The sequence below is a fragment of the Saimiri boliviensis genome, chromosome 7 (assembly GCF_048565385.1).
Source record: "Saimiri boliviensis isolate mSaiBol1 chromosome 7, mSaiBol1.pri, whole genome shotgun sequence".
Lineage (NCBI taxonomy): Eukaryota > Metazoa > Chordata > Mammalia > Primates > Cebidae > Saimiri > Saimiri boliviensis.
Genome location: NC_133455.1, coordinates 4398977 through 4415749, shown reverse-complemented (window position 1 = coordinate 4415749; position 16773 = coordinate 4398977). Strand labels below are relative to the sequence as shown.

The window sequence follows — 16773 nt, the reverse complement described above, 5'->3', positions numbered from 1 at the left end:
CCCAGCCTCCTTTCTTAATTGGATTTGCTTCAAGATTTACCCAGTGGGAGATTTCCCATTTTAAAAAAATCCAAACTTCTGTTTTATTCTTGAAAAACAGAATTTCTGGCAACAAGGGGTGCAGGTTTGCACCTGGCTGTGGTGGGTTAGAACTGGGAAGCAGCTGCCCCTAACTTCTAGAAGTGAAGTTAAAGGTTCTTAAACATCCCTGCATGTTAGAATCACTTGGGGATCTCTTAAGACTCCCAACAGCCAGGCCCCACTTCAGACCAGTGAAAGCAAGGTCTCTGAGATAGGACCCAGGCTCCAGAATTATTTGTGTGTCACCACGGTTGAGAACCAGTGGGTTAAGTGATTTCCCCAAGGTTACCCCTCTGCTAAATAGTGAAGTCAGAATTCAAACCGAAATGTGTTCATTTCACAACCCAGAGCTGTAAGATCTACCCAACAATATCTCTACATAGAAATTAGGAAGTAAAAGATAAAAATGAAAGTGAAAAGCGTGTTAATCACAGAGAGAAAACACTTCTGTGTAGAGCAGTAATTCTCAACATTGACAACACGTTAAAACCACTTAAGTAAAAAAAAAAAAAATACTAAAGTCTGAGTGTCACCTCTCAAGATTCTGATTCTGTTAGTCTAGGTAGACATAGCTATTGATAGTTTATGTTTTAATTTCCCCAGGTAATTATAATATTCAGCCAGGATGGAGAGTCCCTGCTTGAGAGGATGGGGAGGCGCAGGTTTCTTCCATAAGGATTGCAATTCTTTTAAGCAGTTTCACTGGCATCTATATGATTCGTAGTACTCTCTCTCTTATTTCGACTTTTCATACATTATCTGCTTCTGTAAATTTTTAAGTTTTGGGGAATGTGGTAGAGAGAAATAAAATGTGGGTTTTGGTTTTTTTCTTTTTGAGACAGGATCTCATTCTGTCATCCAGGTTACAGTGCACTGACCAGATCTCAGCTCCTTGCAACACTGTAACCCGCCCCCCCCATAACACTGTAACCTCCACCTCCCTGCAACACTATAAGCCCTGCCTCCCTGCAACGCTGTAACCTCCGCCTCCCTGCAACACTATAACCTCTGCCTCCCTGCAACACTATAACCTCTGCCTCCCTGCAACGCTGTAACCTCTGCCTCCCTGCAACGCTGTAACATCTGCCTCCCTGCAACACTGTAGCCCCCACCTCCCTGCAACACTGCAACCTCCGCCTCCCTCCAATGTTGTAACATCTGCCTCCCTGCAACGCTGTAACCTCCGCCTCCCTGCAACTCTGTAACCTCTGCCTCCCTGCAACACTGTAACCTCTGCCTCCCTGCAACGCTGTAACCTCCACCTCCCTGCAACGCTGTAACCTCCACCTCCCTGCAACGCTGTAACCTCCACCTCCCTGCAACACTGTAGCCACTGCCTCCCTGCAACACGGTAACCTCTGCCTCCCTCCAACAGGGTAACCTCCGCCTCCCTGCAACACTATAACCTCTGCCTCCCTGCAACACTGTAACCTCCACCTCACCAGGCTCAAGGGATCCTCAGACCTCAGCTTCCCAATAGCTGGCACCACAGCCTGCACCACCACGCTGGCTAATTTTTAGTTTTAGTTTTTTGCTTGTTTGTTTGTAGAGACAGGGTTTTACCATACTGCCCAAGCTGGTCTCGAACTCCTGAGCTTAAGCCATCCACCTGCCTCAGCCTCCCAAAGTGCTAGGATTACAGGCATGAGCCACCACGTGCAGCCTGTTTGGCTTTTCAAATTTGAACTCATAATGTAATTCAAGGATGCTTGGAAATAGGGTGACCTTCATACGCTTTGCTCCTCCCTGCTGCTTGTCTCTGTTATCCCGCACCCTGAGCGAGGTACAGAGAGTGTGGATGAAGGAGGAACTCCTTCTGTAAAAGGCCAGATTCTTTCTCACTCCCCTAGCATATTGAATCCAGGAGTGTTAGCTCAGCTCAGCCATTCAGAGATCCTTACTTAGACTTTCGAATGGGGGATCCTTAGGCAAAGACTCAAGAACAGGAGAGCTTTAGTTTTGACATCAGCAGCACTGTCCTCTCTAGAACTGGCATCTGAGGTTCTAGCTTTGTAGCCTTCCTTTGCCCCCACCTCGGCCCCATGCCCATTTCTCCAGTCTGCCTGGTAGTTTTGAGGCATTTGTTCCATTCTCTTTTCCTTGTCAATCAGTCCAAGGTGTTTTCTGTGGCTTGCAACTTGCACCACCAAGGGACGAGCCTCAGCACCGTGGAGAGATCCCAGAAAGCCCTCGGATGTGAGTGTTGACATTAGGGTCAATGGGACTTTCTAAGAAAACCCTTCCCAGCGAGGAATCGTGTCTTCGCCTTCATAAAATACTCATGAGGTGGAATGAACGAAGTAACACCTGGGTCAAGTGATTCTCTTCTCTTCAAGTGGCTTCCCTATGAGAAGGCTGATCTTCTTTATTTTGTTAGCCTCTTTCCTTTCTGCAGGCACTAAGCTGTCAACCAGTTTTGGAGCTAAAATCCCTAACTCCCTGTGCTAGGGAGGTAAAGCCCTTTTGGCTTTTAACACACCCCTGGACTCAATTTTCTTACCAAATAGACTCTGGCGGCTAAGAGGTTTGGCAAATTAGGTTTCCAGTGCTCGAAACTTTATTGTGACTGTTGGGGGAATTTATTTGCTCTTGAGTAAGAGCTTTTTAAGCCAATTTTGAAAATTTAGTTCAAGAGTTACCGCAAGAAATCCACACTATTGATTTAGCAAGTGATGGTTCTTGGGTGCTCTCTGGAGTCACTTAAGTGTTTAAATTCCTCTTTATTACTCCAACAGCGTCACAAGCCCCATATGAGTGGATGTGGAAGACTGTTGGTCCCTTCAAGGCAAACCTTAGCAAATATTTCAGTCTGATTAGAGTCAGCGGAAAGGCACCGACCACAGAAGAATTGAAAGAAGATTTCTTATTTTTTTAGTGTCTGTCTGCCACACAGTGTGCATTATGGCATTGCGTGCAAAGAGGAAGCACTCAGAAAATGCACTGTATGCAAATCCTAGTGAATCCCAGTGCACAGTGAACGGTGGAGAGCCTGACCTCCACTGTGGCTCGTTCTCAGGAATGGCCTGGACCAGCCTTCAAGAGTGAGTCTGAATGGTGGCTTTAGACAGACAGCCAACCCTAAAGTCACTTAGCCTGAGCGTGATGTCAAGTCCTGCTAAAAACAAGAAATGGGCAGAACGTACTGATGCTTGCTGGCGCCAAGCTTTGTTCTATGTACTTTGACTTGTTCGTTCATATCAACTCTGAAATGGGAGGCATTAACATCCTCATTTTGCAAACAGAGAAAATGAGGCAGAGTTGTCCCATTGTTCAGCCAGTAGCTGGGGAAGCCAGGCTGTGAGTCAGGAGGTCTGTTTGACGCCTGCAGCATGAATCCCGACACACGTGTACAACGCTTAAGGAGCCATGGCTTTTTGTTTAGGTTCAGACGGCTACCTTTTCTCCTCTCTCCTTCCCTCTCTCGCTTTCTTCCTCCCTTCTCTTCTCTCTTCCTCATTTCATTTCTTGCTTCATTTCTTCTTTTCTCTTTCGTTATTTCAACGAAATGCTTGTTGGAGGCCTAATGTAGATAACACATCCGTTTGGAGGTGCTTTCATTGCAACAGGAGTCTGTCGGGACTGGAGCGGGGTTAGGGACTGGCTCTAGCCCCAAGGCCACTGCTGCCTCACCCCCGGAGCACCAGGGGTCCTTGGCACCGCAGTTGGTGAATCACCACATGCATCATTTTTTAGAGGATATCTTCCACCTCAGGTCACAGCATTTCTATAAAATGCTTTTGCCAGAATATGGAGATGCTGGAGTGAAACCTTCTTCTAAGCCACAGGCAGGAAACTGAGAGTCAGCAGAGATACTCTCTCAGCTACACCGTGGTTAAAAAGCGAAGGTTCTTATAATTTAAAATCCAGGGATTTTAGAGAAAAAAAGCCTAGATTCTCAACTTCTCTAGGAAAATCTTCTGCTATCCAGCAGTCATCCCATAAGTCAGCAAGGACAGAGTGGAGATGCTCCCTTAAAATGCCCAGAGCGGAACGAGCGACACCAAATTTCCAGTCACTCATCTCCACAAAAGGGTCAAATTTCAAAATAGGGTTGAAATTTTCTTTAACTTAGATATTATCATACTATGCATTTTTTAGAGACAAAGAAGACAAGACTGTGTAGGGATGGAGAAGGGGTAGGAAAGAATATGAATGCACAAAAATAAAGAAACAAGGGTGTTGGTTCTATATCTTCCCAGAGGAATTCCTTGTCTTGTGTCATAATATTTAATCCCGAAGCCTCCTGGGAGGTCATTTTTCTATCGGGTCAGTCTGGTCTGACGTTTGGTCTATCACACACATTCCCAGAGTTCCTGTGGACACAGAACTATCTCTTCTTCTTTCTGTCTGAGATCTCCGACTCCCTGAAAGACTGATGTCAGTGTTCAAGCCAGACCTGTGCCCCCAGTGCACCAGGGAGCTTGCCCTGATGTCACCCTGACCTAGAATTCCGTGCAGCTGCCAGAAAGCTGGAGCTTTCATCCACTTTTGAAATTTGTATTTCTTTTTTTCATTCTGAAACTAAGATTAGGTTTAGTTGGCTCACAGGTGGTGGGCATCGGACTGGGGAGCTGCGGAATGTCTCAAACGGGACCCTGCCGAGTTGCTCCGTTCTATCTGTGGTTGAAGAACAGGTTGAAGCTCTTTCTGGCTGCAGAGGTTCAAGAGTGTCTGTGCTGGGCACTGGTGCAAAATGAGAACCTCAGTCACCACCCCAGGGTTTGGATTTGGATTTGGACTAAAGTCTGCTTGGAACCTGATCCAGTGTGTAGCACAGGGAGACTATATTGTCAACAGTCACATGTTATTTTTATTCTTATGCCAACTATAACAAAACGCTTTAGGGAACTCACCTCACTGCTCACAAAAATCACATAACAATGTCTTTCAGGCCAAAAGGAAAAATACCGCTTCTCTTTTCTCTCGTCCTTGACTGTGCCTTTCTTAATGCCCTTCGTTAGCATAATCGCAGTGGAGGAGGCTGCGCTGGAGCATGAGGACTTGTGCTGGCTGCCTTTTCATGCCTTGTTCCTCGCTGTACAATGGGAATGCCATCATTTCAGTCTTCTAGATGGTGCCACTGAGTCTCGGAGAGTTGACTGAGTGGTAGCAATGCTCACAGAGCTTTGTAAGAGAGTGAAGAGAGGTGCAGCCCGAAAGCTCACTGCAACCTCTGTGGTGCTGTGCCAGCATAGGCATCCCTTTGGGACTGAAGGGGGTCTTTGGACAGTTGGATGGTTGCCATGTCCAGTACTAAGGGAAGTAATGGTTTGCTGAGCAGAGTCACTCAAGTAGCCATGCAGCTCCTGGATGGCACCAGTACGGGTGGCCAGGTGGCAGATAAGGAGAGTCAGGTCCAGGTGTGCTTGCTGGGAAGGCAAGATTAAACTCCCTGGAATGCAAGACGGTCTGCAGGTCAGCAGTGAGAGAGCGTCTCCCGGATGTTGAGTTGTGCAGGCTCAGACCCCTCTGGGCCTCAGCTGCTGGACCAAGAACACGTCTCTTAGTTTGGAAACACTCTAGACCCAAGACACCTCTCCCTCATTTTTAAAGACCAGTAATTCATGCTTGAGATTTGCAGCCCCTAGCTTGATAGTCAAGACCTTGGATTTCTTTTCCCTCCCAGAGGAATCTCTAGCATCTCATAAATCATGATATCTGGGCCCTACTCCTGGCCCTGCGGACTTGAGGAAGATTCACAAGTCCTAGTGCTTTTGTTTGATGCAGTAACCTTCCTGTTACATCCTTCCCCAGCCACTGAGCAGAACTGAGGGTGATGTGGTGGAGAGTTAGCATGCTGGTGCCAATCAAGCCCTGAAGATTGAATGGTGTACCCAATATTAATGCCCCATGCCCCAGCAAAAGGAAGCATTTCACTGCTACTCTTTATGTTGGCACATGCTTGAGATGCAGTTTTTAAGCATATTTGGCCTTTCTTTCTTGATGTGCCATGGAAAAACCTCCTTTCATTCACCTGCAAACATGTAGCCTTCCAGGATGCCAGCCTGAGGTCTTGCTGACCATTGACCCACCACTTATTGCCATCCTTAGCTATCAGCAGAGGGCACTGGAGCCACCTCAGGCTGGATGCTAAGGCTCACCAGAACCCTGGTCCCTGCAAACCCAGCTTGGTGCCCGGCCGTGCCCTGCCTTCTTGTCCCCACCAATAGTGGTTCTATTGACTCAACAGCTCTGGAAAGCCCAGCCAGCTTCCCCTCCTCTGACCTTCTGTAGCCAATACTGGCAAACGGTTTCCGTAAAGATCTGGATGAGAAATATTTTAGGCTTTGCAGGCTCTATGTTGACGGATGCAATTACTCAACCATGTTCTGGTAACACGAAAGCAGCCATAGGAAACTGTAAATGAACAGGCTGGGCTGTACTGCAGTGAAATGTGACTCAAAAAATAGGCAGCTGGCTGCATCTGGTTCACAGGATACAGCTTGCTGTCTCCTGCCCTAAGAAAAAAAAAAGATGAATAAACAAACAAAAATAAAACTGTTGGAGCCTTGTGATGTCATGTTTGACCACCAGCTGTCTTAGGTGAGGGTCTGTAAGGAGCACTGCACTGGGAGACAGGAGATGCTGCATTTTATGTTGACTGCACTACCCAGCTATGTGGTTGTGTGCAAACCTTTTTTTCCTTTTTTGGCTTTAATTTACATTTAACCTAAAAAATGAAAAAGTTTGGACCACCAGTAGTTCCCGAAATACATATATGTCAAAAGCATGGAATTGGTCAGAATTCTTAGTCACAGACAAAGAGTCCATTTAGCTAAGTAGTCCCTCTAAGCAGAAGAGGTGTCATTAAGGGATACTAGGTAATTCAAATAATCTCTAGAAGAACCACTGAATTGAACGTATTTACTACACAGCCAGGGACAGGGCAACCAGGGATAACACAGACAAAAAAGATCCAACCCCTGAAGAAGACTGTAGTGGTGGAAGTACCACTGTCACCCCTTAGCGTGATCATGGGAAGGCCTGGATGCCAGGGGCACCCCACAGCAGCCCCAGGAGAGCCAGGGCCACTGTACTCACCAGAAAACCCCAATTCTCTTCCTGGCTGCTTCTCCAGAACCCACTTCTCCCTCTTAAGTCCCAAATGAGTGAGTCTGACTGGAGCAAACTCTGCTTCAATCCTGCATCTAGCAGCAAGGAGACCTGAGAATATAGTTTAGGCTTCTCAGTCCCTATAGCAGAGGAGGACAAGCAGAGGGGGTGAAGGTGCTGTGGAGTGAGTGGCCGACAGCAGCGGTCCCCTGTCTTTTTGGCACCAGGGACCAGTTTTGTGGAGGTCAATGTTTCCACAGATTGGAGGTGGTAGGGGAAGGATGGTTTCAGGATGATTCAAGTACATTACATTTATTGGACACTTTATTTCTATTATTATGTTGTAATAATAATGAATAAATAATGAATATTGAATAATGAACTCATTTTACAAGTCACCATAATGTAGAATCAGTGGAGCCCTGAGCTTGTTTTCCTGCAACTAGATAGTCCCATCTGGGAGTGATGGGAGACAGAGACAGATCATCAGGCATTAGATTTTCATAAGGAGCTTACAACCTAGATCCCTCACACGCACAGTTCACAATACGGTTCATGCTCCTATGAGAATCTGATGCTGCGGCCGATGTGACAGGAGGTGATGCTCAGGTGGCCATGCCAGCTGTGTGGAGTGGCTGTAAATAGAGGCGAAGCTTCACTCACTGACTCACCACCCACCTCCTGCTGTGCAGCCCTGCTCCTAACAGGCCAAGGACTGGTACTGGTTCATGGCCCAGGGGTTGGGGACCCCAGCCTAAAGCATCTGCTGCATCTACAGAACTGAACAGAGGCCATTCAGGTACACACTGCAGGTGTAAGATAAACTGGCTTAATGTATTATCTGCAGAGCTGGTAATAACCATTCCAAGGGCCTCATCAACACAGTCACAGGTTACTGCTCAGTGTTGAAGATTCTTGGCCCATATTCCTAACTTGTGGGTGCTTCTCTGTCCCAGCTGCCAGTCCTTACCTGGTAGGTGGTTTCATGCCCCAGATGTCCCCACCAAAAACCCAGAGCCATCCCCTAAGGTGCTTTCTTTGTCTTTATCTTCTGGGTACAATTATGAGGGAGAGAAGGTCCTTTGAATGAAGTTGGCTTAAAGCCATTTTCTTTTCTCTCTTCCAGAAGCAGCAGTTTATTCAATGAGGTTGTGCAGATGAACTTTGAAATAGCCAGTTTCAGCAGCCTTTCGGGGACTCAGCCCATCACATGGCAGGTGGAATACCCGCGGAAGGGGACCACAGACATTGCAGTATCCGAGATCTTCATCAGCCAGAAGGATCTGGTGGGCATCGTTCCCTTGGCTATGGTGAGTCCTGAGTTACCATGGATGCTCCTGCATTCAGCCACCTGATCGCATCCTGTGTCCTTCCTGTCATGGGATGTTTGCTACAGTGGTTTTATGGAGTGTTTACTTTCAAAGTTTCTCCTCTTCCCCCACCCTGGAAGTTGCAACTTTTCATTAGGCTGGCCTTTCTCAACGTTAGTCATAAAGCATAGTCCAGCAACTCACAATAATTGCTGGAGGTGGAAGTGAGCACCTGTTATTTTGAGATGTTACCCAGGTGATTCCAGTGTGCAGCCAGAGTTGGAAACCCCTGAGCTAAAAGGACAGTCAGCTTTGCTATCTTTCTGCAGACCTGGCTCCTTCCTGCTGCCCACTCCATGCTTGAGACAGATGCCCTACATCTCCTCTTTCTTAGGATGATGGAGCTCACTCAGCACTGAACTCTCACTGGGTTCACTGGACTGCAAGGTCAACCTGAAATATAGAAAGTAGATGAGTGACATTGGGCTTGAGTAGTTCAGCTCCCTCTATCTGACTCACAATATGGTCACTCTTTGATTACTGTTAATAGTGTGCACTGATGAGAATGTGTATGCAAACATACTACTTGCATGAAATGAATTGTGTCATGAGAAATGGATTTATCAGGATTATGAGAAATGGATTATTCAGGATTCTTTGAGTTATAAAGGCTACAGACACAACCCAACTTAAACTTGGCTCACATAACTTTAAAAGTCTAGAAAATTTTTTCCCAAACACTGTTGTACATGCGGATCACATGAACATTTTGAGTAGATGCCCATCCTCACTTAGGAGGTCTGGGTTGGGTATTTATTTTCCAAAGCTCCTAAGCCATGCTAGTGCAGCTGGTCTGCAGACCACACTTGAAGTGCAAATGATGTGGTCTGGATGTTGGCTTCTTTTCCTTTCTCAGCTCTCCTTCCTCTTTGTTAGTCACAAGGTGGCCCCGGCAATGCCATACTGGCTTCTTCACAGAATCATGTCCAGCAAGAAATGAGTGGAAACCTCATTGCCAGTCACTCCAGCAAATCCTCTGGGACAGGGACTGATTGGAACTGATTGGCTTGGGTCATGAGCCTAACCTGAAGCCAATCACTGAAATCAAAATAATGTGTTGCTCTTACTGGCCGGTCTTGGGGAATGTATCACCCTGGGGCACATGTGGAATCAGGCCAGGGAAGTGTAGCAGCAGGTGGGACACATGTGAAATCAAGTTGGGTAGGTGTGGCCTCAAGTGGAGAAGGTGTGGATCAGGTAAGGCAGGTATAGCCTCAGGTAGGGCAGGTGTGGAATCAGGTGGGGCAGGTGTGGAATCAGGTGAGGCAGGTGTAGCCTCAGATGGGGCAGGTGTGGCCTCAGGTGGGGCAGGTGTGGAATCAGGTAGGGCAGGTGTGGAATCAGATGGGGCAGGTGTGGATCAGGTGAGGCAGGTGTGGCCTCAGGTGGGGCAGGTGTGGCCTCAGGTGGAGCAGGTGTGGAATCAGGTGGGGCAGGTGTGGATCGAGGCTAAGAGCCTACGCATCATGGAAAAATCTGGCTTTCACTGAAAGACAGGGAACAGATGCTGGTCAGACAAAACAGCAGATGTCCACCCCAGAAGGTATCATCTACCACAAAGATCTGTAGACACTGTGAGGTTAGAGAATAATTCCTTTTGACTTTTTATGTCCTAGAACAGGGGTCAAAAAACAATAGCCTGTGGGCCACATCCAATCTCCTGGCCAGTTTTTTACACCACGCAAGCTAAGAATGGCTTTAATATTTGTAAATATCTATATTTTTAATGGTCCTGTCTAGCTACTTGATACGCTCAGTTCTGCCTCTTGGCTCATACACTCTAAAATTTTTACTATCTGGACCTTTAGAGGGAAAATTTGCAGACCTGTGTCCTAGAACACACACCCACATCGGTTCTGGACTACAAGTGCTCAGTTTCAGTCTTACCTATTTCAGAAGAATAAAACATTAAATACTTTGAAAAGGAAAAGCCGTCTTAAGAATGTGAGATATTATAATGGCCCTTTTCAAGGGAGCACAAGTCTTCCTTGGCGTATTATTATTATTATTGGGGGTGCTGTGTTTTTGTGCTGCCTTTAAGGTAAAGTGAAGTGAGTACTAATGTCTGTACTCTTGTCAGGATCCTTTTGTTTGCAAGTAAATGCATGAGAATTCAAACAAGCTTTATCCAAAAGTTCATTGATAAACATCTTTGCAGTATCAGCATAGAGTTCTGGGCTCTGAACACTAGATTTGGGTGCTTATGCAGTGATATGGTTTGGCTGTGTCCCCACCCAAATCTCATCTTGAACTGTAGCTCCCATAATTCCCACATGTTGTAGGAGAGATCCAGTGGGAGGTGATTGACTCATGGGTTGGTTTTTCCATGCTATTCTTGAGGTAGTGAATAAATCTCAGGAGATCTAGAGCTTTTGTAAGTGGTTTCCCCATTCGCTTGGCTCTCATTCTCTCTCTTGCCCATCGCCGTGTAAGATGTGCTTTTTCCTTCCACATGGTTGTGAGGCCTCCCCAGCCACATGGAATGGTGAGTCCATTACCTCTTTTCCTTTATAAATTACCGAGTGTCGGGTGTGCCTTTATCAGCAGCGTGAAAACAGACTAATACACTCAGTAGCATCATTTTGGCTCCCCTGGGATGTACAACTTGGCCTCAGCTATGCAAAGCAACGTGGAAAATCAGAAAACAGACGAGGCAGTTTGGAGGAATTTCTATTCTCCTGTTTTCTGTATGTTCAAAGTTTTGGTTTAGAATAAGCTTCAGTGCATGTATAACCAGGCAAAAACTAAGCCTTTTTTGGAAATAGCTAGCTAATAAAACTGCAGCTTTGGCTAGAAGATGAGAAATAAAAATAATAATAATGAACAAAAAGCAAATCCTATGCTGTCTGTTAGCAGCCAGTGAGACAGCTGGTTAGATCTTTGAACAAACTGTGTTTTTCAATTTGTTGATCGTTTTAAAGAAAACAAACTTGAGAAAGGTGAAATAGGGGATTAACAGATGGAAAATCTACCTCACTGGGAAGTTCTTGCCTTAAAATCGGGCCTTCTGAAGCTCGCTCTTAAATCCAAGGAGACAGCCATGGGTGGGAGGATTCAGCCACAGCCTCATTCCCCTGCAGCCTCTTTCTCCCCTGAGTAAATGCAATGGGAAAAGCAGGGAGAAGCACTCTCCTCTCTCCCCAGAGCAGACCCTGCAGGCGGAAGCCACCTGAATCTCACTGCAGGCACCTGGGCACTGTTTTATTTGGAGACCACTGATTCCCAAGGCCACCGTTTTGCTCATCCTGCCTCCAGCCTTCTTGGCAATGAGACTCTTGCCTTGTGGGAGCAGGAAAGCTGTTAAGTCTTAGCTCCACGGCCCTCCTTCCAGCACCCACGTCTCCCTAATCCCCTCCTGCCTGCCCTGGCTCCCACTGTGCCAAAGTCAGGCTTGGGGGAGTGAGGTGAGAGAGGTGTCTGAATGGGAGGACCAAGGCCACTTTCTTACAAAAAGCTTTCAAAACTACAGAGGAAGGAGCATTTGGGACTAACAAAAACGTTAGAGATTGTTCCTTCTTCAATATAAGAAAAAAGTGTTCACATACCAGCATCCCAAGTGAAGGCCACGTGAGCAGAGGCCGGACACAGATTTCCATGTGATCCATTCTGTATGACAGTGGCTAGGGTGGTGGTCACTTTTTAAGAATAAATGGACAAGGACAAGTGCAATAGCTCACACCTGTAATCCCAGCACTTTGGGAAGATTTCTTGAGTCCAGGAATTCAAGACCAGCCTGGGCAACATAGTGAGACCTTGTTTCTACAAAAAAAAAAAAAAAAAAAAAACAAAAAACAAAATTAGCCAGGTGCAATGGCACACACCTGTAGTCCCAGCTCTTGGGGAGGCTGAAGTGGGAAGATTGCTTGAGCCCAGGAGTTGGAGGCTGCAGTGAGCCATGATGGTGCCACTGCATTCCCAGCCTGGGCAACAGAATGAGACTCTGTCTCAAAAAAAGAAAGAAAGGAAGGAAGAAAGGAAGAGAGAGAGGTGGGGGGTTAGAGAGAGAGAGAGAGAGGAAAGAAAGAAAGAAAGAGAAAGAAAGAAAGAAAGAAAGAAAGAAAGAAAGAAAGAAAGAAAGAAAAAAGGAATAAGCACACAGCAGAATTTATTCAGCCTCACTCAGCCCTGCAGGTATTCATTGTTGCAGGGCCTGAGAGGACAGCAGTCAGCAGACAAAGTTTGCCCTCCTGCAGGTATACTCCAGGGAAGCGACAGACAGCAAACAGGTGGATGTTTCCTCTGATGAGGTCCAGGGAGTGATCATATGCTGCTGTCAGACAAATCAAGGTGGGCAAGGGGGTGGGGCCCAACTGATTTCTAGTTCTGTTAATGTCGTGAACTTTCTTCCTACTGCTTATTTGAAATTTAAAAAACAAAACACAAACTCTAGAGGCATGTTTTGAGCTCCAGAGAAGACAGTAACCACTAATTTTGGCAGGTGCAGGAAGAAGTTCTTTGCCCTCAGGACTGATATATTCAGTCTGAAATTAAATTTCCTGGGAAGTGGTGAGATTTACCTGGAATTTTGAAACGTTTCAAATCATTGTCATTTTTTCACCCTTTGCGAAACTCATTATGAAATCATTTTCCTTGACCCCTGAAACATGGTGGTAACTTGGGTTTTTTTTTTTTCCTTACACAGAGCTTTCAAAATTCCTAGAACATGTTCCTATCTCTCTGCATAAAATCGAATTAAAAATAAAGTGGCAATCAGTCGGGCTGTTTAAAGGAGAGATTGCTACTTATCCTCGCATCTTCAAAATGATGATCTAATTCTCACCTCTCTGGGGTGTCATGGAGATTCATTAAGACTTGAGATCCTTGGAACCCCTGGATAAAGAATGCAGCTAGAAAGGATTATTAGTAAAAGGATGGCAGGAAGGCCTTCCCTTGTGACTGGTTTGCCCTTCCAGACCCTTCTGGGCTCTGCTCTGGGTCCTGGGGGCTGAACCATGAGAACTACAGCTCCCAGGATCCCTTGCCCTCTGGCTTCTGGAGGGCTTTAACCAGTGGGAGGCACCAGAGGGAACTGGAGGGAATGGGTTGAATTATGCTCACCCTCCCAAGAAAACAGGTTGAAGCCCTAACTCCTGGTGCCTACGAATGTGACCTTATTTGGAAGTAAGGTCTTTGCGGATGTACTGAAGTTGAGAGGAGATCATGCTGGATTAGAGTGGAGTCCAAATTCAGTGACTGCTATCCTTCCAAGGAGACAGAGATTTGGACACGGAGGATGCCAGATGTGAGGATGGTGGCAAAGACTGGAGCATCCAGTAGCACCCAGTAGCCAAGGAAAGAAAGAGTAGCCAGCAGCTCGCCCCGCCTGGCAGAGAGGCAAGGACGGGTCTCTTTAGAGCCTTCGGAGGAAGTGGTGTTGCGGCTGACACCTTGATTTTGGACTTTCGGCCTGAGGAACTATGAGAGAATCCGTGTCTGTTGTTTCAGCCCAGTCTGTGGTACTGTTTCAGGATCCTAGGGACACATCAGCCCGGCCTCATGTGTCTCTTGTGGGTGTGTGGTCCTCCACGCTCACACGCCTATCCCACTGGGAAGTCTGTTTTCTGTGGTTCTCGTCTCTCTGGGCTCCAGCAACTCAGCTGTCTTGCCCTGCCCCTAGGCCTTGGGTGGAAACAGCTCCCAGCTGGGACTAGCGTGGGGTGCCGCACCATCCCTGGCTGTTTCCCTCTGTTATGCCCAGAGCCTTTACAACACCAGTTAAACCAGCCCGAGCAGGCTGCCTGTTCCAGCCAGGAGGCTGAGCGATACCTGAGTGATAAATGCTGCATGCTCCCTCTAGGCTTTTTCTGAGAACACACCAAGATTATCCTCAGAATAATATATATGGGCCAGGTGCAGTGGCTCACACCTGTAATCCCAGCACTTTGGGAGGCTGAGGCAGAAGGATCACTTGAACTTGGGAGGCAGAGGTTGCAGCAAGTGGAGATGGCACCACTGCACTCCAGCCTGGGTGACAGAGTGAGACTTTGTCTCAAAAAAAACTATATATAGTTATATATGTAACTATACATATATATATAATATTTATATGTATAGTTGTTATATATACAGTTATATATATTATACATATATAGTTATATATACAGTTATGTGAGACCAGGAAACATTCCCAGGTGCTCTTCTCTTCATAGACAGTCAAAATGGAAGGGAGCAGTTAAGGCACCCTGTTGGGGTATCTTGACCCTGGTGGTCATCACTGGGCTTTCCCACCAGGGGCATCCCATGGTTGTTTTTCTGCATTCTTTGCCCTTGCTAAATTCAGAGACCCAGGTGTTCATGAACAGGCCCGTGGCACTGCAGAGATGCTATTGGATCTGCACATCAATCTGAAGGTGATGAGTGCCTTTGCTCCACTGTGGGGTCCGTGGGGAAGCGTGTTTGCAATATCTCATGTGTTGGAGAAGGGCGGAGGCAGGGCATGTCACGGAATGTGGGGAGATCTCCTTTGACAGGGATTGGAGAATATTGCTTTAAAAGAGACAATGGAAAAATGATTTTTTATTGTTTTTCAAAAGCATCCTGCCCTGATCTCCACTTTCCTGTTCCAACTTCAAAATGTTTCATTTGTAACTCTCTAAGAGAATTTTAAGGATGGGTTGGATGCTCTAGGGCAATTGAAAAATGTTTGCTCAGTTGAAAAATAACTATATGGGGAGAATAAGTATTTTCTTGTCACAGCTGGAGATTTGCTTTGGGATTAGGTTTAAAAATGTCCCTCCCCTCCAACTAACTGGCCCAGATTTTTGCCTAAAAAGCAAATCTCTGATGCATACAAAGCTGTTCTGCATTTGTAGCGATGTTTGCAGGGTCGCTGATTAATTATCCAATAAACGATACCATACCCACTGCCTGCCAGAGTCAACACTCAGAAAATAGGATCTGAACTCTGGTTCCCCACCAGTGAAAGGAAGGCGGCACTGCCGGCCAGCACAGGCCTTTCCAAGTTTACCTTGTCCGTTATGGTACTTGCTTTACTCAGAAAGTAAAAGCTATGTCCTCATTTTGAAGATGATACAACTTCATTAGAGATGATTGAGAAATGAAAACAGAGACTATATACATAAGCAAAAAATAAAGTAATCTATCATCCCAAAGTGAAAAGAGTGATGTTAGAACAGAAACATTAGCAGGATTGACTTAGGCCAGCATTTCTTCTTCCTCACCTACCAGCTCAATTGGAGTCTGCGTAAGGTAGGAGGAGATCCCAGGAGGGAGCACCACACCACAGGGTTGATTAACTGACAGCCTTTCTCACTTTTTGCCATGTCCAAAAACCACAGAGTCTGTCATTTGCTTAATATTTTTCTCTAAAGAGAGAATAGGATAGAGATTGGGTGCTCAGCTTCAGCCTGACTGGGTTGGGGTGAGTCCCAATGCCTCCTCCTCCTAATGCCTGCATGACCTTGGGCAAGTGATTTAACTTCTCTGTGACTCAGTTTCTTCATCTGTGAAATAGGAATAAAAATGACCCCCAACTCATGGGACTGTTTCAAGAACTAAATGTACTCAGAAATCTGTGCTTGGTACTTAGTAAGTCTTCAGGAAAGGCTGCTTATTTTAGCTTAAACAAGCTTCAGGTTAAACTTCTACTTAGATTTATTAATAAAAATATAAGTATGTATCTATTACTTGTGGGTATTCAAACAGTAGTTCATAAATCACTTTGCAGTAGATAGCTGTCTGTTACTACAAAAATGTTCATCCATGTGCCAGTTAGAATCCTACTGAGTCAGGCAGATGCCATTCTCAGTAAAATCTGTCCACAGAGCCCTGTGAACCCAGTGCCACACTCACATGAAGAGTGACGCCACCCGCCAGCTCCCTCTCTCGGGATGAGCCCTCCCGCTGGAATGTAAGAAACACAGCCCCGAGAGAAAGTAGTGAGTGAGGGGGGTGACCCTACACTTGTGCCCATAGGAGACTGTGCACTCCAGCTGCAGCCACATTGCGGCCACTCTGCAGGGATCCCAAGGCAGAGAAAGCCCCAGAGAATCCACGCAGCTCTCTGAACTTGAATGGGAAAGTTGCACCTCCATTTCCGCTTAACATCCAACTGACACTTAGCATTTTCTTCCTGTCGTAGTCCATTCGAGCTGCTATCACAAAATATCCTAAACTGCGTGGTTTATAAACAGTGGAAATTTACTGCTCCTGGGTCTGGGGGCTGGAAGTTCAAGATCAGAGTGCCTACAGGTTCAGTGTCTAGTGAGGACCTGCTTCCTGGTGCATAGACGGTGCATTCTTGCTGTGT

At 46.2% G+C, this 16773-nt stretch overlaps 1 protein-coding gene across 1 annotated transcript in view; it reads left to right on the top strand.

Annotated features, from left to right (window-relative positions):
- TMEM132C (transmembrane protein 132C) overlaps positions 1–16773 on the top strand; it is a 429688-nt gene that overhangs the window by 331544 nt on the left and 81371 nt on the right. Inside the window, exon 4 of the mRNA XM_039472099.2 lies at positions 8261–8444. Coding sequence (XP_039328033.1) covers positions 8261–8444 — 184 coding nt within the window. The remainder of the gene's footprint in view (positions 1–8260; positions 8445–16773) is intronic.